Source organism: Gymnoscopelus braueri (genome assembly GCF_963280865.1).
Source record: "Gymnoscopelus braueri genome assembly, chromosome: 9".
Classification (NCBI taxonomy): Eukaryota; Metazoa; Chordata; class Actinopteri; order Myctophiformes; family Myctophidae; genus Gymnoscopelus; species Gymnoscopelus braueri.
In genome coordinates this window covers 17532925-17556392 of record NC_137610.1, presented here as the reverse complement: position 1 = coordinate 17556392, position 23468 = coordinate 17532925, and the positions used below count along the sequence as shown (strand labels likewise).

At 40.0% G+C, this 23468-nt stretch overlaps 2 protein-coding genes across 2 annotated transcripts; both read right to left on the bottom strand.

Annotated features, from left to right (window-relative positions):
• Nucleotides 1-1466: 1466 nt before the first annotated feature.
• On the bottom strand, nucleotides 1467-6009 carry LOC308092208 (kelch repeat and BTB domain-containing protein 11; the record flags this gene model as incomplete). The annotated part of the gene is made up of 8 exons (XM_080438053.1): nucleotides 1467-1653; nucleotides 1772-1929; nucleotides 3480-3634; nucleotides 3725-3870; nucleotides 4030-4381; nucleotides 4602-4786; nucleotides 4901-5089; nucleotides 5866-6009. 8 exons carry the CDS (start codon nucleotides 6007-6009, stop codon nucleotides 1471-1473), a joined length of 1512 nt encoding a protein of 503 aa, XP_080294179.1. The 3' UTR covers nucleotides 1467-1470.
• Nucleotides 6010-7002: 993 nt separating this feature from the next.
• Nucleotides 7003-22150, bottom strand: chkb (choline kinase beta). Its single transcript, XM_080438317.1, has 11 exons — nucleotides 21619-22150; nucleotides 19647-19755; nucleotides 18418-18531; nucleotides 17682-17815; nucleotides 17128-17232; nucleotides 14441-14499; nucleotides 13098-13185; nucleotides 12754-12862; nucleotides 11869-11975; nucleotides 11204-11285; nucleotides 7003-10127 (listed from the first exon to the last, which is right to left on the bottom strand). Exons 1-11 carry the CDS (start codon nucleotides 22086-22088, stop codon nucleotides 10071-10073), a joined length of 1434 nt encoding a protein of 477 aa, XP_080294443.1. The 5' UTR covers nucleotides 22089-22150; the 3' UTR covers nucleotides 7003-10070.
• Nucleotides 22151-23468: the final 1318 nt, after the last annotated feature.

Here is a 23468-nt window from a genome sequence, read left to right as displayed (position 1 = left end):
GATCTGACTGATATGCCCATATATGCAGATTTCTGTATTTATCAGTCTTTGTCCCTTTTATGCCCATATATGGAGATCCCTGATGTCATCAGTATATGCCCATTATGGGCATGCTGGTATGCCCATATATGGAGATATCTGTATCTGTCAGTCCTTGTCCCTTTTATGCCCATATACGGAGATCCCTGATGTCATCAGTATATGCTCATATATGGGCATGCCCCCTTTTGTGCCCATATATGGAGCTGACGGAATTGTTTGCTAATGCCATGACGACACATTGAGGTTAGACACTCCATATTTGGGCGTAGCTGCATTGGGAACTCCTTATATGGTTATGGCTGACAGTCATGGTGACTGATGTCAGAGGTCCGTCCGTCCGCCCGCCCGCCGGTCGGCCGGAATACAGGATACTTTGCACTGCCACGCTGCTCGCCTAAAATAACAGATTTTAAATTATGTCCTTTAGAAAATCTGTTATTTCTGGCGAGCAGTGAGACCATGTGAAGAAGTACATATTAGGTTTAAAGTGATGATCCTCCCAATCAAATCAAGTGTTATCTTTGTCTAGAATAGAAGGCAATATGAACTAACAATGCAAAGAACAACAGGCATGAATACATTGAAGCCATTGTGCCATTGCAGTTTGTCCATGACTATCCTGAAATTGGCATCGTATGCCCATGGCAGCTTGGGAACAAAGACGAAATGAAATAGAAGTAAAAGCCTCATCAGCATTGCTTAACTCAACTACGTATGTATGTAACATATCTTGACACTCCAATAAATACTCATTCAGATCCTAGCCTTCCCTTTCAGATTTGAAAGGGACATGTTATTACGTACTGCATCTTGAGTACCAAAAACGTGTAAAACGTAAACAAGTGTGACGGCCCCATGGCCTATGTCAGGGTTTGTGTGCAAGTTGCTAATCTCAATGTCCTTTCAGTGTGCTGGGACCTGGTTGGAGAGTGGTGGCAATCAAGGATTGGAGGCAGCTGGCCAGGGCCTCCAATCACTATAAAATAGCCACCTTGCCCAGTGCTTCTTTCTCTTCCACCTGGGCAACACCTGAGCATGGCCACACAGAGCATATTGTTTGTTTGATTCAGTCCCTTACTTTGTATGGCAGTTTAGTTTCCCTGCCAGGTTTTTGTTGGAGACATTTGCTTTATCTATTTACATTCCTTATTCTATTTAATAAAATCATAAATTTTTGCATTTATCCCTTGCCTGTTTCCCTTCTTTGTTGTGGTCTGGGAGCCGGACCATAACACAAGGCTAATGGAGTAGCCTTGACTCACAAAAGGTCACACACTCTATATCCAGGTCACTATAATCCACCATTGCTTTCAAGATGGAATACTTTACTGTTAAATTCAGCTTGTGTATTCTCGTCAATCACAAAATGTTACATAATCACAATATGCATGGGGGGGGGGGGGAGGACAGCAACAACCAAGTATTGTATCAAAAGTGTAGGTGAAAGACGGCCTCATAGCGGGTGGATATAGGAAGAGGAGGAAGGATGCTCAGGGAGAGGGACTGGAGGTTCAGCCTTACTATGCTGTTGTACTCTATGCCTGGCATGAACAGTTGGTCTCCTAAAACTGTGCCCTGCCCTGCAAAGGCCATCTTCTGAGTCCCATGCACCTGCAGGAAGAGAGAAGGGTCCAACGTTAGTTATGCATATCAATGAATGATGGAAGTAATACTTTAGTGATAAACATTAACAGAGTCTTCTTGTCAGTTGTCTCTTCTTGCTTCTTACCTGACCCCACTTTTGAGAATGCACACAGAATGATGTCACCACATTCTCAGAGTTGTTTCCTCCAATCACAAGCAGCCTGTCGGTGGCACCCAGGAAGTAGAGGGTGGGGAGGTCTGCTTCAGCTCTGGTCAGTGTGGGGAGTAGCTCAGACCATGAGTCTAGAGGAGAAAAACAGGGTAAGGGACTCCTATTTATGTAACATCCTGTGAAAAGGTGAGACAGCACGATCAAATGACCCGCTGAATAGGTTACATTTTCACGGACAGAAGCTGACATAGCTGATTAGATACCTTGTTATTATTTGCCTTGTCAGTAATAATCATGTAACTACAAAATGCACTCAGTAGAGTGGAGAACTTTCTTTTATACTCTTCTTTTACCTATATTTTAACTGCACAATGATGAGCATCCAATGTCATCCAATGTCATTTTGACTATGTATGTACCTCATGGTAGTTTAGCACCACAAAGGCATTTAAAAAAAAGCTGCAGACCTCTAAAAAAAAACTGGTCATGTTTCTACTTGGCCTCACACCCAGAATCACCTAATCACCTAATCCCTGCAGTCATTATGCTAGGGTGGGATGGCTCAAGGGTAGAGGACAGAGTAAAGCAACTTGCAATGGGCCTGGTCTTCAAGATACGCAAGAAAACAGGGATACCTGTCAGACTACTTCAATAGCGTAAAAGACACACACAGGCACAAAACCAGGGGGAGCTCCACTGATGTCACTCAACCCAGATTCGGCACAAACATGGGATCAAATTTGTTCTACTGCTATGCCACCAAAATGTGGAATGCCCTACCAACAGACATCACAAAGTGTGACTCCTTACCCTCCTTCAAAACTGCCATAAAAGAGCACATGTCTGCAAGTTGTAACTGGTCCTTGTAACGTCTAAGCTTAACACCAGAAATGACCCCCCCCCAACTGTTTACTGTATACGTTTTATTGGTACTAGGTTGATGTCATGTTGATGTTGTATATTATTGTATGTCTTTTGTGTTATCCTTTGTACCACTGTACTATTTGCAAACATGTGATTTGACAATAAAGATTGATTCTAATCTCTGACAAGGATGCAGCTTATCCCTTGGGAAAAAGTTCAATTCAATATTTTCACGATAAAACAAGATTGTATTAGAGTGTTGTATTCACACATTTTCAATATGTGATAAATGGATAGCAGCATGATTATCATTTGAACAACTGGAAGTGGCCCGGATGGTCTACCAGTGAGTCGCTGCATGTCACTCCCCGACTCTCTCTCCCTGTTTCCTGTCTATCTCAACTGTACTATGGAATAGAAGCAGAAAAGTCCCCCCAAAAAATCTAATTAATAAATAAATCAGACAAATGGAACTGGGTGAAAACATGACCACCGTCCAACACCATTGGTGGAGGTAACAAATAATCATTCTTGTGGGACTGAATAATCCCAATTTGTTTTGGATCTACAGGCTCACAGCGCTTAGTGTTGTAGATCGTCTATTTTCGATGTGAAAATAGGCCTTAAGTGGTTTAAGGCCTTAATTGTACATTTGAATACTGATGACAACATTTTAATAATCTTAATAATGACATGCAAATGAAGACAAAACTGACAGACAGCAACTCATGCAATTACAAAATAGATAAGCTCAGGCCACTGCGGGCTGGGGTCAATAATCTTTCTCTGTTGGGATAGAGCTGCTGTTGTGCCTTACCTTGTGTGGTGTCATACTGCAGAACCAGTTTCTCCCCTGTCCTCTGGATGTTTCCCAACACATAGAGGCAGTGCCCAAGGCTAGTGGCCAGTGGAACATCATGGGACAGCGACATGGTGAACTGGAAGTCAGTGAGTGGTAGCGAGGATACAAACCTAATAGGGCAGAGTTCACAACGCACACTAATAAATATACGTAGGGGATCTTAAATGCCCATTTCCAATGCAAAAGAATGGGACACAAACCTCCACGTGTCCTCCCAGGGGTCGTAACATTCAACAGCGGTGTAGAGGGATGTGCCGGAGTCAGGAGTCACCAGGGAATCCAAGTACCAGCCTCCTATAGCATAGATACGGCCTCCACATGCCGCTGCACTGAAGTGTCTTCTGTGCTGTGGAGATAGCAGAGGTTGTGACAAGTTTCATAACTGTATCATATATCTTACCTGTCAATGCAAGAGAATTTAGAAAGACAGAATGATAACCAGCAGCTTTTTTTGGTGCACGATGCCAAAATACCAGATATCCATTTGAGAGGAGACTTAGCTCACCTTGATCAGAGGAGTTGTGGAGACCCAGGTATCAGTCATGGGGTTATACCTGAAGCAAGCCATCTTGAACTCCCAGCCTCTTTTCATGCGATGCCTGTAACCCCCCATGATGTACAGGTAGTTATACAGGACTACTGTGGTGAAACACCACTTGTCAGCCTTGAAAGGGAGCTGTTCAATGGAGCGCCAATACTCATCATCGTCTGATGCCTCAAGGATGAAGATGTGTCGCGCAGCTTCCGTTTCTGGGTCATTCCAAGTGGTCAAGTTCTCCTTCCTGAGACTGCAGAGACGCCTATCTCCCCGCGTCCTCAGATGAATGACTTCCTCTCGCTCCTCCTCATTCAAACACCTGAGGAAACCGTATTAACCAGTAGCAGAGCCTCAGAAAACCACAGCATGGTGCGAAGAGCCAGTAACAAACCCAGCCCACAAAGACAAACCTCGGTCTCTGCATGAAAAACTGAATTGCCTCAACATTGAATGATGTGGTGTAAATGGTAAATGGAACATGGCCATGTAATCAAAATACAAAATGAGGATAGCTAGGCTGCATCAAACCAAAGCTATACCTGATGAGTTGGGACAGCTCTAGCAGGTTTCTGCTCAGATAGATGAATACGGTCATCTTCAGCTCATTACAGCATATCTCCTGAGCCAGAGACAGGTAGGACAAACAGTTATCAGGGCTGAGTTCCTCTGCCAAGGCTGATAGACACTTTGAGAGGAAGCCCTCAGCCAGGAGGTAACTGGCCACCTGCATAGTCAGAAAGAGAGCGAGAAATTCTGGTGGATTTGTGGATATGTTGAGTGTGTCTGGCTTTGCAGAGAAATCGGTACAGTTCAATCAAAGATGTGACAATCTGCCCACCTGGATGTGTCCTCCAAGCTCCTCTTGGGAAACCTGAAATTGACCACAGAACGAGAACTCTAAGAGATGATAGAAGACAGAGGAAGACACGTAGTCCAGGCTGATGAGGCTATCTGAGGTCTCTCTCATTCTGGACTGGGACAGGCCTCTGAAGTACTCGCTGCACTCCGAGAGCCTTCGGATATCCACCTTAGAAATGGAGTGTAGAACCATTATGAAGCAATGTTGATCTCATCATGATCTAATTCAACATGCACACTGAATACAACACATTTACTTTAATGCTGAAATGTTCCCATCTAACTGCCTGCAATCTTTCCCCGGGATGCCATGCATAAGAAACCAAACAGCTACCACTCGACCAAAGGGGATTCACCCCTAGTCAATTGAGCAATATGTAGTATAAGCTACATAAATGTAGTTGTCGGGCTTATGAGATAAGATATTGTATGTGATCATATTATAAATTGGCACAAGTGTTGTCTTTTCCTGGTAAGTCTGCATTGCTGTAAAGTGATGTAATTTTCTGAACTCACCTGACTGTTCTGTAGCTGTTCGAATATTTACCAACTTATCTATTATATAGGCATAACTGATTATTTATCAAAAATCTCATTGCTTAAATATTTTGTGGAAGCACATATAGTCATCCCCACAATATCGACATGGAGGTATTTTGGTTAAAAAAAACATCATATTTGAAAATTTGATTTTGTCCATATCAGCTAGCGAAACGCGGATAAGCCCCCAATTTAACTATCTGGATTGGAACCCTGGACCAGGGTTCCACAGGGTTCTAACCCAGGAGGTCACATTGGTGCAGTGACCTTTACCGGGTAGCCCTGCCTGAAACTCAGAAGTCTAATATTCCCACGGCCAGGAGGGGTTCCCCTTAGACTGAGCGGTAGAGTTTCTGGCTTCCGGGTTTCCTGGCTTCCTGGGTTTGAATTCAAGTAGTTACTTACATGGAATGCATGTGTGCTAGTTTGGACTGTGACCATGATTCCATGTCCGTCTCCATGGCCATAAGTGCGGAGGGCCTCGCTGGTTTCCCATTCCTCTGATTCAGTTTTGTGCGCTCCTTTAAATCTCACGCCTGGTGATGACATCCACCGATTGGCTGCTAGAAAAGCTCCACAAAGTCTCTTAAGAACATATTTCAACCATGAGTTGATCCACAATAACAGCATTATTAGATACTGTCTGAGCGGATCCATACCACTGAGCAGGAAATGTCACTAAATCGGCCTCATCTACATTCGCTTACATACTGAAATGCATTCAAGTGTAATGACAGCCATGATTCAATTTACCCACGTATTTAACCAACAGCGTACAATGTGCAGTAATAAATCCAGTTTATATTCCCAATTATCAAAAACCTTTCAAGTCCTAAATTCAAGATTGCTTCCGTAGCATAGGTTCTACCGTTCTACGTATCTTAAAATAAAGTATCGACATAAAGTATGACCCTTTAAAATAATTCTGAACTACCCCCCATGGATGGAAAATTGTATAACTGTACAGTCACTCCAGCACATCTGCTCATCTTCCTCTTACTGTCTCATCCCTCTATCAAGTGCCATTGATATTAAAGTAAACAAGGGAATAAAACAGCTGTGCCTAGGTACCAATGGAAAATACCAAACATACAAGAAGAACGTATACAACACCTCAATTAAAACCTTAAACTAAGTTTGAATTTAAGTTTAAGCATTTGAACCTAAACAACGAATTCAAGTTTGTTCGGATGTGAAGCCCCTCTGCTCTGAAGATAGCCAACAGTGTTCATGTGGAACTGTGTGCAGCATGGGTCTTTGGGACAGGTCTATTCCTGGATCAGGGTGAAGGGGCAAAGAAACATGACACCGTTTACACTGCTGTAAGTCACGTCACGATGAGCTCAAGTTACTGTCCTCCTGACACATAAACGTGAAGCAGAGGAGCATTACATAACATGATTATGGTTAATCTGAATATTAACCACTTTCAATCTAATTTGGGCATGTCATAATAGGCTACACATTTCAAAAAGGTTCAAAAAGAAAAAAGTTAAAACATAAACATAAGTTGGAAATCATTAGAGTAATCTTTGGTTATAGGTACAAACCATGTATGTTTATTAAATTAAAGTACAGTTCTACAAAATGAAACGACAAAATAAAAAGTATGGTGAAAAGACAACAAAACAGAATGCAACAGCTGTAGTGTTAAATTGTTAGAGCAAAGGGAGGTTAAAGAGGCACTGTTCAGCATGTTTCTTAATATCGCATCCGGGGTGATGAGTAAACCGATGCTAATACATTTGTATAACTTGGGATGTCAAGACATTCATGTCAGCGCATTCAATCTAACAAGAAAATATTAACTAGCTGCATTTATTTTTCCATTTCAAATAATTGCTGCAGGACGACAATAAATCTTCTTTCTCCCTCGTTATCTTCTTTAGATCTGATCCTCCAGACATGCAGTGTTGAGATTTATTTTCATCATGCTCTATACACACATGAACCAGCTGAACATTTCCGTGCTAACATGTTAATTTCTAATGCACACATAAACACAGTTCAAGTCCTTGGTCTAAAATGCTATTGCGGTTCTTGGTCTGAAATGAAATAACTTAAAGTAAATTGACCACATGGGTATTCTTGTATGTTTACCCCATCGACTACAGGTTGTATGATTTTATTATTATTTTATCATTACTGCCATCATTTTTCAATGCATTCCAGTTTTTTTTAAATATTTTTATTAAAAGCTTCTAATCCTTAAATGCCAGCATGCAGTTATGATCATTTGAATTTTGTTTGTAAATCTACCCTTTCAACTGCATTAAAACAAAGCATTTAAAAAAAAAAAATTTAAACAGAAAAAAATAAACTAGAATAAGTGCCCCTCGGAGCACAGGTCTCCGCCAGGTCAGGTAGGTTAGTGTGGGCCAGCAATGGATTGGACGTATCAGTCTTGATGACTTGACTAAAGAGATAATATGTATCATTTGCGTGATGTTTGGACAACATTTGTAGGAGTAATATAAAAAAAATTAAAAAAAAAAAATTCAGCCTCCTGGTGGCGCTATAATAACAGCAATGTTGAAAGGGGGGCATTTGTTCCTCAACATAGTGCGAATGTGCGTGCAAAGTTTCACCGCCATCGGACTCGTTCATGATTTGCGGCATTTCGTTCAAAACGGGCCACTCCTGCAAACTTTAGATGTCAATCTTAGCCAATCAGGATGGAATATGAAAGATTCGTCAGATCCGTCTCGATCACATGACAATAGAGATCAAGTGTACCGATTTGCGTGATATTTGAATAAAATCTGAAGGCCTAATATCCAAATGTGTGTTTTACATAAGTCGGCCTCCTGGTGGCGCTATAAAGGCAGATGTGAAAAATGCAGGGCAAAGGCTTTTCCTTGGCCTCTAGGGAGTGCACATACAACGTTTTACACAGATTGGTGCAGTTATAGGTAAAAACAGGAATCGGCCTGTTATAGTGCCACCATGAGGCTGGTTTGAACATTTTCAAGTGGCATTTTCTCCTCTGCCTTGTGGGAATGTGTGTGCAAAATTTCACAGAAATTGCATGCCGTGTTCATGATTTGAGGCATTTTGTTCAAAACAGAGCACCCCTGCAAACTTTGGAAGCCAATCTTAGCCAATCAGGATGGAATATGAAAAATCTGAAAGACCTGTTTCGTTTAATAGCTATAGAGATACTGTGTACCGATTTGCGTGGTATTTGGATCAAATCTGTAGGAGAACTGTCAATTTTTTGTTGTTGCAAAAAGCGGCCTCCTTGTGGCGCTATAACAGGCCAGGAGGTTCTGAATTGGCATCCAGGGAGTGTGTGTGCACAGTTTCGCTGCGATCAAGGCAACAGTGCCGGAGAATAGCTGTTCAGACGGAGGGGGCGACGGACGGACACACACGGACGGACGGACGGGGTGCAAAACATAGCCTCGGACAAAAAACTACAGCAACGTCAAATACAGTAATGTTAAGTATGTGCAGTCAATGGGCTAAACATGCAAAAACAACAATATTGGCTTCGAAATGCTCTCAACTCTCATTAAAGGCATGGCAACTGATATATTGAAATGTTATGAAAAAACAGTACTTATTATAATTTCGTATTCTTGTACATGCAGCTGAGCAGTTTTGTAATGTCAGGAGTGGAGGAAGTCCACCCAACTCCCTATAAACAAATATAAGGATACTTATATCATCAATATACATTCAATTTAACCTTTTACAGTAGAGAGGCTTCCAGGGCAATGCAAATATATCTGGTTTTGAATGCTAGACATTTACGATGTTCATTCAGTACTGACAATACAGTGTACTGTACATCTAGGAGTTTCCTCTAACTGTGATATCATTGTTTCCTTCTACTAACTGTAGTTCACCTTTTCAAAACATCTCATTTTAAGCCATTTCCATACAATTATATGAAAAAAAGAAACTGATATTGCTGTGTAGATATAGACTAGTTGGTGTTTAAATATCAGAGATTGTCCCTTATCTGTTGCCCTACCATTAAATGAGAGGGAAATTCAACACAGGATGAAACCAGTGGATTAAAATCCACTGAAATACATAATGGAAAAGTACAGTACGGTATGGTCTGTTAAGAAAACTCCTATCTAGCAGTGGTGAGTAGAGCCATTTACAGTTTTGATAATTACAGTGTGCAATAGATGTTTTCAACTTTTCAAGTTCAAAAACTAAATACAAGAAACACAGGGGTTCTTTGGACCCTCAAGAAAAAGAATGCAACACAGAAAAGAGTTCAATAAAAATGGCTTGAAATAACACAAAAATAGTCCCCCCCCCCAAGCCATTTGTAAACAATAGATAATAAAAAAGGCTGTGATTGTTCTCACTGCATTTCACTATTTGGGACGAAGTGCGTTACATTGGACTAACAATACAGAGTTGTCCTTGTGCATGACATTCAGGAATAGATACTCCTTCATTTCAACAGTCTGCCTTTCATTCACTATTAATTGTCAAGAGCAGGGTGCATTGTCTTGGATAATATTTCTACAAGCTTCACATTTAGTGGAAGAATTTTCACTTACAAAGTAAGAGCTTTTCTACGGGATGGTTCATATGGAAAGATGAAAAGAAAATGACTGTACATTCAGATGAATAAGAGGTGGAATTTAGCTGAAGAGCTTTTTTAGTCTGAAGTAGTCATCAAACCGGCGCTGGGCGTAGTCCTGAAACACAAGCACCACATTTTAGCTGACAAGAAAGCATAAAGATATGACCACAATTTTATATCTATTACTGTTATTGCTGCAACTATACAAGTAATTAGGGTTTGATTGATATATTTTAAGACCAATAAATATAGCCAATATTTTGTGCCCATATTCAATATCTTGTATGTATTAATTCCTGTGCAAATAAATAATTATTAATAATTACATTACCAGAGCAATTAAACTTTTTTATATAAATCATTAGGTAAATAACATGTGCAAAGAACACTTCATTGATATTAAACAGAAAACAAGATCCAAGATCCAATTGTTGACAAGCTGTCAATTGACAGTCTTGTGGTGTGCATTTTTATGTGAACAGAGATGTATTTATAACCGTGCTAGTGTACTAGTAAACTCTGTTTTAAAAGCAAAATACCGGTATACGTGTGTACATAGCCTGATGAAACTATGAGTACACAGTGACATCCTCATTGTTAATTTAACACAGAAAGTGTACAAATCAATATAACCAAATGAAACAGTGAAGCCCATGAATCCGACCGTGTTGCTCACCAAAAATAGCAGATCTACAACAACCTCACAACGGGTCACATAGTGGCACGTTGTGTGCTTGTAGATCTGTTGAGTGGCCGTATATCTGTTGTGTACTTGTAGATCTGCTATTTTCACTTGTGAGCTGGTAGATCAACATTGTACATTGCTGTTAAATTAACACTGAGCATTTGACTGTCGTAAAAAATAAGAAATATGCCCAGATGTCCCCTTTGAAAATAATGGGTGTGTTTTTATGACCCGTTGCTGAATACTGATCACTGCCTCCCTCAGTCATATCTCTCATAGCACTAGACTAGCATGAAAGGTTAGTTTATTTGCACATAGTTCAATGTGATGTTTCTCCTGAAATAGGAAAATCAACAACAAATTTTAGAAGGCTATTCATCTCCATCGTCCAAATCCGCATCGCGATGCATTTTAGAATGGATTTCAACGCCTCTAGTCTCAACAGTTGACATTGTTTTGTCATCAAGGAGATGTCACCTAAAGTGAACTAAAATGTTTCTGCTTACCATGTATCCGAACTCAATCTTCGATATCCTGGCCTGAATGATGGACCACAGGCCCCAGAGAAAGTGCGATGCTAACGCATACCTACAAATCACACAAAAGGAGAATCACATCATCTTTCTGCAGTCCATACAAGACTACCAATACCCTCCCCAACAGCATATTCCCATTATCTATTTCCCATCTTGGCCAGTTCTCCCAAGACCCGAGCCCCAAATCTCTGGACTTTGACTGCTCATCACACACCACAACTGTATCAATTTGTTGCTATTAATTACCTGGGTCACTTGAGGCTTTGCACACCACTTTTTAGCCTCTGGATTTAAATGTATGACTTATTAACAATGATAATAATAATATTTGGATCTTTATTTATTGTGACGACCTTTGACGAGTTTGTCCAATGTTTGTCTGTATGTTCCAAAAAATAAGACTGAGTCTTGTGATTACGATATGTCGGTGCACCACTGCCAGGCAAATATTAGCATACTTGGTAAATTTTACCATTTTGATTCCAATTCTGACGAACTGTTGTTAGTTGTTACATTAATTCATTAGAAATGTTTGCAAGTTTGTTCTCTTATTCCTGATCATTGTGTGGATTTATCCTACTGTAGTTAACAGAATGATCAGTAAAAAGACGGATGTTAACATTTACATCTCCTACCTGTTAGCTTCAATTAACATCTCCTCCTCGATGCGTGTCTGGTCCTCCGGTGTGGTATTACCAGGGAATCCTCCCTGATCAGCGAAATAACTACGAATGAAATGAAGCTGCAACACAGAGCAGAACAATCTTCAGGAAAGGAAAATGCACTGCATGAAGTAAAATAATGACTTTGTTATTGTCAAGTTATTTTTTAAATGTATTTATTGTTGCATTTTGTATTGCAGTCTGATTTGGCAACTTTGGCAAATGAATGAAGTGAAATTATTCTGATTCATATTTTATGTGAAAAGACTTTGTAAGAGAGTCAACATTGGCTGTTGACTCTCTTAACCCCTTTCTCTCAATGCCAGTATGGACATGGAGGACAGTCCTTCAATCTCACTAATATAAACATCTCATCTCATGTCACAGGACAATGCCATGAAAACATGCTGCAACAACACCAAATAGATGTACAACCATACTATCCTAACACCTCCTGAATATTTTGCTGAGCATTGACTTCCCTGTATGCACCAAATGAAACTGCCTTCAGTTGACATTTTTAGCCACTAGATGGCATAGTGTGGACAGAAAAACACTTCTACACTCCACACCTAAAATTGGTAAGAAACCAAGCTGTCTAACTTTCTGTACCTAGGGGTTATATATATATACACACACAATTTAACAACAGAAAGAAAGGAGAAGAATGGAATTGTGTGAATCCTAACACTGTATTTCCACAAAAGCCTAATTTATGCTTCAACAATAAAAAAAAAACACTGTTGCTGACACTTTTTTCCAGCTGGAATGACATCATTTCTGTTGACCACACCATTTATCAGCCTGAATACAGAAGGATTCTGCTCTCTGTTTTGAGTGGGAGGTGTTTAGACCGACCTGCTGGTCTCTGGTTGGATAGTTCTCTTGTGTGGCCTTGTAGAAAGGCCACTGGTTGTATGTGTAGTCATACATCCACTCACAGAAGTGGTTCCCAAAGTCAAAGCCCCTACAGGAAAGAACACTGCAGTTGTCACAATATGTAGTGGCACCAGAACAAAACACAGTAGAAAACACTGTTTTGATAGTGGAATCTTATAGGTTTTAGAGACAGACAGTATATATGAGGCCGTTCATAACATGTATTTCTTGACAAAGAGAAGGCATTATATTTGATTAGATCTTTAAACATGTAACCAAATCTGGATCCCCACTCAAAATTATACAAGTAGACCACACTTCACCTGTAGTTGTAACTGCTGTACTCAAAGTCTATGAGCATGAGTCTCTCTGTTGAGGCTGGATCCTGGCCTTCCAGAAGCAGGATATTGCCTGTGGAAGCAAATAAAAGAAGTGAAAACACGTTTATTACACCAGCAGCCTGTTGCATCAGCTGTCAAGTTAGGGAGCCTAAATCCACAATAAATTATAGGTTGAAAGTAGTTTGATACTAAAGCTGTGTCTTTTATCTTAGTTACACTGGTACAAAGTCCACATTAACCAAACAATAAGTATTGTTGCAGAAAATGAGGGTTTCACTTTCTGCCAAAAAGTTGTCAAATTACATGAACATAATGTTAACAAGTCGGGCTGATCAATCTAGGACAAGGTTGTTGCCTACCGTAGTTCCTGCAAATAATTTATTTAATATTTTATCAAAAATCAAATGATAGCGCTATTCAGGGCGCTATTCAGGTCGAGCACTCTTCATCATCATTGTAATTTACCACTCTCAGAGAATAAAATACGTGTTGTGTTGGCAATTATTGTTTATTGTTTTTCTTTTATGTAACATTATTTTGTAAGTTAACATGTCACAGATAATCACAAAGGGAGGTCTCGCAGAGAAAAAAATAAAGTCTTGTGATAGGCAACTGTCTCTGCCAGCATGTTAGTAATCCTCAGTATTTCTACTCATGGAAAATGAAAGCATGAGTATAAATCTATGTCATCATACATTTCTAAGGGGCGTAATCTATTGTTGCTGACGTAACAGTCGGTATAACTTGCTGATCCTCATCCTCCAAGAGTCATCCAAATGACGCACTATGACATTCCTTATTTTATGGAGGACTTTACACCTACTACGGACTAGGTGCAAATTTAAGTTGTTACTTATGCCTATGTTGCAAATTTATTTCAGATGGTGCAACCCTTAAACCATTAGTAGCGCGTCGATTCTGTCCTAAATTGGAAATTGCGATCAAACTAGGTTACATTTGAACTTGCACACAGCTGGTGCAACCTACTGTAGTGCTGGTCCTTTAGCACTTTTTATGAGTAATATATAATAATAACAAAACAAACTTTACATAAATTATATTGATATTAAAAGCAAGGCATTTTTTTAAAACATTATGAGACATCAAAACATGACAGTCATCTTGTACAGTCTTAAAGAGTTGACATGTTGCATCATGTGCTTGAGCAGGACTAAAGTAAGTCAAAGGTGTATGGGTGATTGATTGTTTCCTTCTTTGCCCTTGCCTGAATATGCTCTGCACATGTACAGGAAACTCAGTTCTAAGAAATGTGTCAGTGAAGCCAAGAGGGCGGATCAACGTCTGATAGGACGAGAGAGACTTACCTTCCTGAACATCATTGTGACAAAATACCACTGGGGATGGGGTTGCTGCCAGCAACTCACTGAGCAAACAGCGGAGTGGGGGTTGTAGTTTGGAGGTGGGGGGGTGGTTAAAAAGGGGGATAAGAGAGCATATAGTGAGTGACAGTGAAACTCAACATTATTGTATTTTCAGAGGACAGGTATTTGAGTACTTTACCTATTATTCAGTATGAAAAAAAGTTTATAACTACTACACTCATATCGAGAGTCAAGAGTTGCCCACAGGGGAATTACCAACGGTTTGAGCACCCTATCCAGTCTAACAAGGGACATGATGCTTGTTTGCCAGTTAGAAATGTCTGTCAGTGGAATATTGCTGACAAACCCACACCAGGAAATGCCACAACCACAGTGACAGTTGATGGGAGGTTTTGCCAGTGTCAGCTGAGTGTGCCCGTTTACCCCATTCAAACTAAAGGCAAATGACTTACTTGTATGGCAGCTACAGTGTTATCAGCAGATAAGTGAGATGAGCTAAGTGAGATTCTTTGTAAAACAGCTGCATGTAAAGTGTGCAGTCAGGTCCAGCACTGTTCGTTAAAAATAGGAAAACCACAATGCAGACTCTATAATTAAAACTATATTCTGAGTAATCATTGCTATAGTAACAGGAGTCTCCCTGTTTTTTCAGCTCTTTAATAAACAGAAAATACATTTTCAGGTGGGTGACCAATCTTCAGACAATCAGGAGAAAGTACACATGTATCAGCTTCTTTTTTTTTTATAGTGGTGCAGTTCCAATTTTGTCTACTCATTTCTTTGTGTCACCACTTCCAAATTCACTTGCTTATCCTGTGTCCTGTGTGAGTTCTCTCTCTTGATTGGATAAAATTGTTATCCCGACCTAAAAATGCATTTTCTGTTTAATCATAAGCTTGAGGGACGTGGAGACTCCTGTTACTGAACAAACACTGATACCAATGAGTACTATCAGAATATAGAGCAATTTAACACTTATTTTGACAAAAATATATCACTTACCCTACCTTTAACAATCAAACAAAAATAAGTCTACATGTCCTTCTACAGGTGTGATAGCATTTGGCCACAATAATGTTGGTAGATGGGTGAATTCCTGACTGGGGCAGATAAATTACTTCACACTGACTAACTGAAGCCTGATGTGTAATTCGTCGTACGAAGGTGTTGCACGTCGAAAATAGCCGATCTACAAGCACAAGCATAAGTTGCCCTGCTGGCAAGCAGAGAACTTATTGCGTTTTTAGATCTATATCTGTGCTAGTGATAGACACAGATACGATCAGCTCAGATTACCAGTATGTCAAATGGCTATACTGTGTGTATGTGATAAGCAACAAATATATGTGGAGTGGCTGTTACAACATATATGTTACATCATATTCTGGGGCACACACATCATATGTGTATTCCCCTAAATGAGACTCATACATATTGTAAAGATAAGGGGTTTTATGAAGAGATAATCAACCACAATCATGGACTGTCCCTCTGTTAGCTGGCAAGGTCAGAGTGTTGTTATTATTACATAAACATTCAGGGCTGATGTCATGGAAGAATTTAGGTGAAGGGTTACGCAAAAAAAGATAATCTAAATTCACAATAACTGTTCACAGTATTTTTTTCACAGTAACATTGTTTACAGCATATTAATATTTTGTCCAGATACTGTAACTTAACCACTAAAGTATATGACATGAATATATTATTATAAAAGTAAAAGGCCTTGTATTCTCATCACATAACTGAACATTTTATTACCGATTTGTTTTTGTAATATTTGTTTTTTGACATTATATCTCAACCTTATTTTCACAGACTTTGTTATTCTTTGTACATCTTTATTCATTTAAATGACATTCTTATTATTATTTCACATTCATAATTAGAAATATGTGCCTGCATGAACAAACGGTAACCAAAATAGCATATCCTTGCATTTTCTATTATACTATATTTCCACATTTTTGTCCGAGCCTTTCCCAAGGTCCTGTCCTTAGTGTCCTATCACACTGTCATATGACAGGTGCTTGCGTTGCTAACCCCTAGGGCTGTCACTCACGATCATGATCATTTTAGTTGATGATTAATTGTCATACAAATAATTGTGATTAACGATTTGAAAAAAGAGTGGAGTTAGGAGGTTTTGTTCATCATTGATAACAGCTGAATGGACCTCCAAGCTCACAATGAGGTTGGAGGTCAAAAGGGGGTGGAGCCTGGAGTCAGCTAAACCAGTTAACTCCGGTGGACTTCGCTGGTTTAGCAGAAAATTTGAGGATCCAATGGAGTTAGCTGGTTTTGTCAGAAGCGCTTAATGCTTTTCATTGGTTCAATATTTTTTTACCAACACACAGACGTAAAGGGTGTTCAATGGCCCTGATTTATGGAAAAAAAAAAAGCAAAAGCGTCAAAATGGAGTTAGGTGGTTTCTGCCGGACAGCAACGATATATTCTATGGCCAAAATAGGCCATACACTTAATAATTGTATATTGAAAGTAAAAACATAATAAAACAGTGGAAATAGTCGTTCTACAAGCTCACAACACATTGCATCATGACGTGTTGTGAGCTTGTAGATGTGCCATTTCCACTATTTTGCTAAATAATGATTATGTAATGACGATTATGTAATAATTGTGACAGGCTTGCCAACCCCCCCACTCACCGGAGTCTTTCCAGCTCTGCAGGCAGGTCAAACTTCAGCAGCTTATTGTACTTCTTCACATGTGCTTCTCGCACAAACTTCAGCTTCATCACTTGGTCCATGTATCTGAATGAAAGCAGTGGATGAGATAGTGAATTAGTCTCCCTCCTGGAGGTGGTCGTGGTCAAGAATGTAGCATATCGTCGCTGTCGGAACGAAACTCCATATTTTAGTTTTTCATAAATGAATGCCCCATTTCATACTTTGTCGTATGACTGCGTCGCGCAAGAGTAGCGAACATAGCCGGTCTACAAGCTCACAGTGCTATTTTTGTCGTTTCTACCCATTGCATGACATGCCAATAATAGGCACGACAGGTTGAAAGTGATTAAATCTGTTAATATTGAACCAATGAAAAGTATTAACAAGAGCTTGTGACTTTTTTTTCTATGTCCTGAAAAGTTATGGTTTTGGACATACTAGGTTTCCACCGGACAGTGACGATATAGTCTGCAGAATGCTAACAATATACATGCGGAGGAAGAGTGTGCATGAGAAAGGTTTTGTGTCCTCACGTATTAATGGTCCTAAACAGCCACTTGGGCTCTTTATTGAAGGGCATCACCATTGTATGGAAGCGTGCCATCTTGTTGGCGATCTCAGTTGAGATGGAGGGGTCTGAGAGTTGCTCTGTGCGCATACGGTTATTCTGGGGGAAGAGGTTTAAGAGATATTGAACTCAAAAACTCCCAGAACGTTCACAAATGCAGCCCTACACAGTCAATATCTTTAGCTGCCTGCAGCCCCTAAATCTTTGCAACTATGATAATGCTATACAAGTTACTTCGAACTATGGTTGAGAACTTACTTAAGTATGGTACTTGTTTTCATGGAATCACTTGATTCAACAGAGATTGTTTTAATTGCATCCTACATTTTCATCTTATACTCAACAGATTCTACAGTATGGTCTCTAAACGCTAAATGCTATTGAGGCATACAGTATGAGTTGTCTTTGCATTACAGATACAAGTCTGGAAGCTTGTTAGCATTTTGGAGCAATGCTAAGCAAAACGAATGGGGTCAAATAGCTGGTACTTAGCTAGTAGATATTTGAAGAACTATGGGATGAGCGATAAACACAAATGTGAAAACATTAAGTGAGGGTCAAGTACAATACAGAATGCACTGACTGTACAGCAAGTTTCACACTTCCACAGTTGTGCGATTATGTACTTTACATGAAAAAAGAAAGAAAACAACAACAAAAACAATAACAAAATAAATGCTGTGTGTGCGTGTGTGTAATACCGGTATGTACTGTTCAAGGCGTCCCTGGGGGAAAATACCGTAGAGCTTAGGCCCTAGAGTACGCTCTGCCAGGATGGCAAACATCACACTCTCCAGCACCAAGGCGTCCTCTCCCTATCAAACATCATGCACAGACAGACAGACAGACAGACAGACAGACAGACACACACACAGTTAAGATGGCAAACATCACACTCTCCAGCACCAAGGCGTCCTCTCCCTGCCACACATCAAGCACATACACTGTTAGGATGGCAAACATCACACTCTCCAGCACCAAGGCGTCCTCTCCCTGCCACACATCAAGCACATACACTGTTAGGATGGCAGACTATGGCGGTCGGAGTTTGCAGAGGGGAGGTACAGGCAATATTAATATTACCCTGCTAATACTGACAGCTGCCCGGAAATAGTTTTTTTATTCTATGCTACGCCATTTATGCCAGCGTAGTCTTCTAAGGCAGTGGCTCTCAACCTGTGAGTCAGGACCCCCAGGGGGGTTCCCAGATGACAGTAAAGTAAAGATGACAATTTAAGGACGTTTAAGGACAAACAATACTATAAAAACTGGTGAAACATTGGCCAAATTGTCAAATAATATAAGAAAGATGCTAAAATTGTGAAAATAGCCAATCTTGTAGATCTGCTATTTTCCACAAATGTATCTGTGGAACCGAGTCAAACTAATGACTCAACTCCTACAATTCCAAGAAGTGCCTGTCAGGGTGGGGGGTCCCCAGATCAATTATGATTATTTTGGGGGGGTCACAGCCTGAAAATGTTTAGAACCACTGTCCTAGGGATGTCGTCGGACATTGGTGGAGTAGTGATTCTGCTAATGTGCCATTTATGTTCAAAGATGGATTAATAACTTTAACCCCGCCATCAATATTTTGGGTAGATTTTCAAAACTTTGTCAAAGGATTTGTGAAAATAGCACATCTATGAGGTCACAACACATTGTGGTTGTGAGCCATTTCCCTCTACTACACCAGATCTCTTTGCCGAAAATACCCGATCTAGAAGCTCAAAATGCGTCGTAACACGGCGTGTTGTGAGCTTGTAGAGTCAGCTATTTTCGCCAAATCTTCGCCCCCTGAACAGGAACACTAGGGTTCAAATGTTTATGTGAAGATAATGATGCCTCCATACTGCCCACACGCATTTCAACAAAGACATGTAGATATTAACGTTGCGACAAACACTCACAGATATGTAGAAGGACAAACCTGTAGAATGGCTCCATAAAGTCGGAGTAGGACCCTGCGAGGCTCCTCCCCCACAGCCTGAACGTGGTCGGGCAAACTGCACATGTATAGCAGATTACTCAGTCCACCACTGCAAGTAAAATAAATAGAATGTCAAGTTTTATTGTCTTTAAGGTAGATGGCAGAAAGACGCCATCTGCATAGAAAAGGGACGTTATCTGTCTAGGTAGGAGAAGAAAGCTGCACACTGTTCCAACTGTAGTGGTCCACTACACTAGTTCATTTATAAATGGACTGTATACGTAATAAAACGTGTCAGACTCAAAGTGCAATATTTTTATACAGCAACGAGTCTCCCTTGTCACCACATTGCATAAGTGTCATAGCCAAGTCATTCATGCCCAATTCAAGTTTAGTTTTTTCTCTACTAAGTTGGTGACTTGGGTTTGTTTGATTTGGTGGGATGTCTTTATTATAAAGGTTTGTGATTTCCACATTTTGTGTGTTTTGTTGTGCTCAAGTTTGGTCTATCAGAGCATTCATTTTCTTTAGTAAATCAGGAATGTTTTGTTAGCAATGTTTCAGATTAGATATTTGTCTTAGTTTTTTCCTTTGGTATTCTTTCTCAAACCATTTTTTATTGCTATTTATTGTTCTTATGTTTTCGTTTGACTTTGGCAATGACTGTCTTAATGCCGTATTGAATTGTCATATTTTAACTATTACATTGATAAGACTGCTTTTGTTGATAAACATGCATATACATACATATACCCGTCAAAAGTATAAAACAAAGTACAGCTCGAAACCTTACATCTGTCCCCCCCCAGGGGTCATCGCCATGCTGGCTTGTGGTGGACATTTTTTTTTTTTTTGGCGATGTAATGGACTTACAAAATGAGTAGACAAACACATAAAGAGCTAGCCTTAAATGACCATTACTGGTCTGTAACTCTGAGAGTGTACAAATGGAACCAAAAGGACCCGTATTTGTACACTCTCAGAGTTATGGGGTCCCTGAAAATAAAAAGTTGGACTCACTCGATTCTAATGTGCCATAGTATAATAGTAAATCAGTGTCACCATACATATTCTGAAGAAAACCTGGAGACTAACACTCAGTAATTGGGTTTTATGAACAAAATAGGAACATTATAATGTTAGGTAAAAAAATAAATAATAATAATAATAATCTTGACTCTTGCGGCTTGCCATGGACACATTTGTCTGTGCACGGACATATTGATGACCCCTGGTCGCCCATCCGCCCCCCTCCCCCCGTCCATCTCTCCGTTACTCGTTCCTTACCTCGCCATGGAGCACACGACGGTCGTCTGTCACGACCGTCATGGATGAACTTCAACCTGGTGTTTGCACTGTCTCCTTTTTGGCCCGTACATCTACGTAAACGTTCAGATCGCAAATGTAAAGTGCTTACCCCATGGCCACGGATGTTACAATTCTGTTCGGGCCCTCAGAAGTACCCGTATCCTCCGTATTGTTCAATAAAAAGCATTTTTAATCCGATCGGTGGACATCTTCTCATAGAGTTATACTGTATCAGAGTGCAATAAACCTCCCAACCGATAGGGTCGCGTAGTTGAATGCAAATGGTGAAAAAACGGAGAACTGGTCACCGATCGGATTAAAATGCTTTTTATTGAACAATACGGAACACACGGGTACTTCTGAGGGTCCGTACATTATTGTAACATCCGTGGCCATGGGGTAAGCACTTAATATTTGAAAGTTGGACGTTTATGTAGATGTACGGGCCGTAAATGAGGAAAGTGCAAATACCAGGTTAAAGTTCATCCACGACTGTCATGATATATGACAGTCATGTTTCAGGGCAAGTCCCTTACCCTGAATAATGTACTTCGCCGTGACAGTCTCAAGATGAATAACGTGTTTTTGTTACTCAACGACGTGTGCTTATCAAACTCAACCCATATAACACATAATGATATTCCTTTAATTCCCCACTAATTACCTAACAATGTCGATCTGGAAGTCTGCTTCGGGGAGGCTCTTCCAGGAGCCAGACAGAAAGTCTCGGCACCACACGAACGCCTTGGCCTTCGTCTCCCTGTCAACCTCCTCACTGCGCCCACCCTGGTAGGACTCTGCCTCGGAGTCATCACTGCCATGGTCCACCCGGGGACTCGGAGCCCTCAGACTGTCTGAAAGAAGGGTGTCGGCGATCTTCTTCTTCTGCACCACTCCAGTATGTTCTGTTTTAAGAGTAGGTGTGTTTTTTAATAAAGCCCCCCCTGTCTCGGCACCCGAAGTGGTGGTGGTGGTGGTCTGCATTGTGAGCTTTCCGCCGCCAGGAAAGGACCGATGGTTGCTGTAGAATTGTGTGTGTATAATATGATGGGGACTTGCTGACAGGTGATGCTGTGGGTTGGTGCGTCCAGCTAACCGTAATAGCTTGGCACAACTGAATAGCCTGAGTCGCATGGAAGTAAAGGACTATCGACCGAGATAAGGGTTAATAGGATTCGATGCCGATCGCGCTTCCGCGTTTCTACGATGACCCGTGGTGTTCAGTCACTGCATTCCGGGTTTAGCGAGATTGGCATGGTTAGTGTCCAATCACCATGCGCTTCTACGCTCGAGGGAAACAGCCATTGGTCTTCACTAGGACCCGCCTTCTGACTTTAGAACCGCCTATACACTGAAGGATTGTGGGCAATTGAGTGTTTTACCGAACGACATCAGGAGGCTTAAAGGTAGGGTAAGTGATTTGCTTTGGTTAAAATAATTGTTAAATAGCTCTATATTCTGATAGTACTCATTGCTATAGAGTGTTTGTTCAGTATTAGGAGTCTCCTTGTCTCTCCACCTCTTTATTAAACAGAAAAAGCATTTTTGTTTCAGTTTCAGTTTCATTTCCAATTTTATCCAACCAGGACAGAGAACTCAATCAGGATATAGATTAAACAAGTGAAATTGGAATTGATGACACTAAGAAATGAGCAGACAAAATTGGAACTGGAACACTATACAAATTAAGCTTAAAAATTGGTACTTTCTCCTGATTGGCTGAGATTTTGACACCTACCGAAAAATGTATTTTCTGTTTATTAACGAGCTGGAGAGACAGGGATACATCTGTTATACTGAAAAAACACTCTATAGCAATGATTACTACCAGAATATAGTATTTTAACCTTTTAACAAAATACTTTTTGTTTTAACCAAAAAATATCACTTACCTTTAATGTTAGTACATCCATGAGTTTAAACGCATGCATCCATTAAGGAAACGGGTGGCGCATCTTGCTTTATTGATCCCAAGGGAAATTCAATTGATAATATAACTATCAGTGGTGGGAAAAGTACTCAAATGTTTTACTTAAGTAAAAGTATCAATACTGCAATGTAGAAGTACTCTGTTAGTAAAAGTCCGGAATTCAAAATTTACTTGAGTAAAAGTATTGGTATCAAAATAAATAAATAATAATAAATAAAAGTTAAAGGATTTTTTTTTGAAAATAGCAGATGTACAAGCTCAAAACGCGTCAAGATGCGACGCATTGTGAGCTTGTAGATCGGCTATTTTCAAATAGCCTATGTATAAAATAGGGCTAAAGTGGTTAATGTATGTTTTATAAAATAATGATTTATATCTACAAAGTAACTAGTAACTAAAGTTTTCAAATTGTAGTGGAGTAAAAGTACAATATTTGCCTCTAAGATGTAGTGGAGTAGAAGTAAAAGTATAGACAATTGGAAATACTCCGGTAAAGTAAAATTACCTCAAAATTGTACTTAAAGGTAGGGTAAGTGATATTTTTTGGTTAAAACAAAAAGTATTTCGTTAAAAGGTTAAAACAT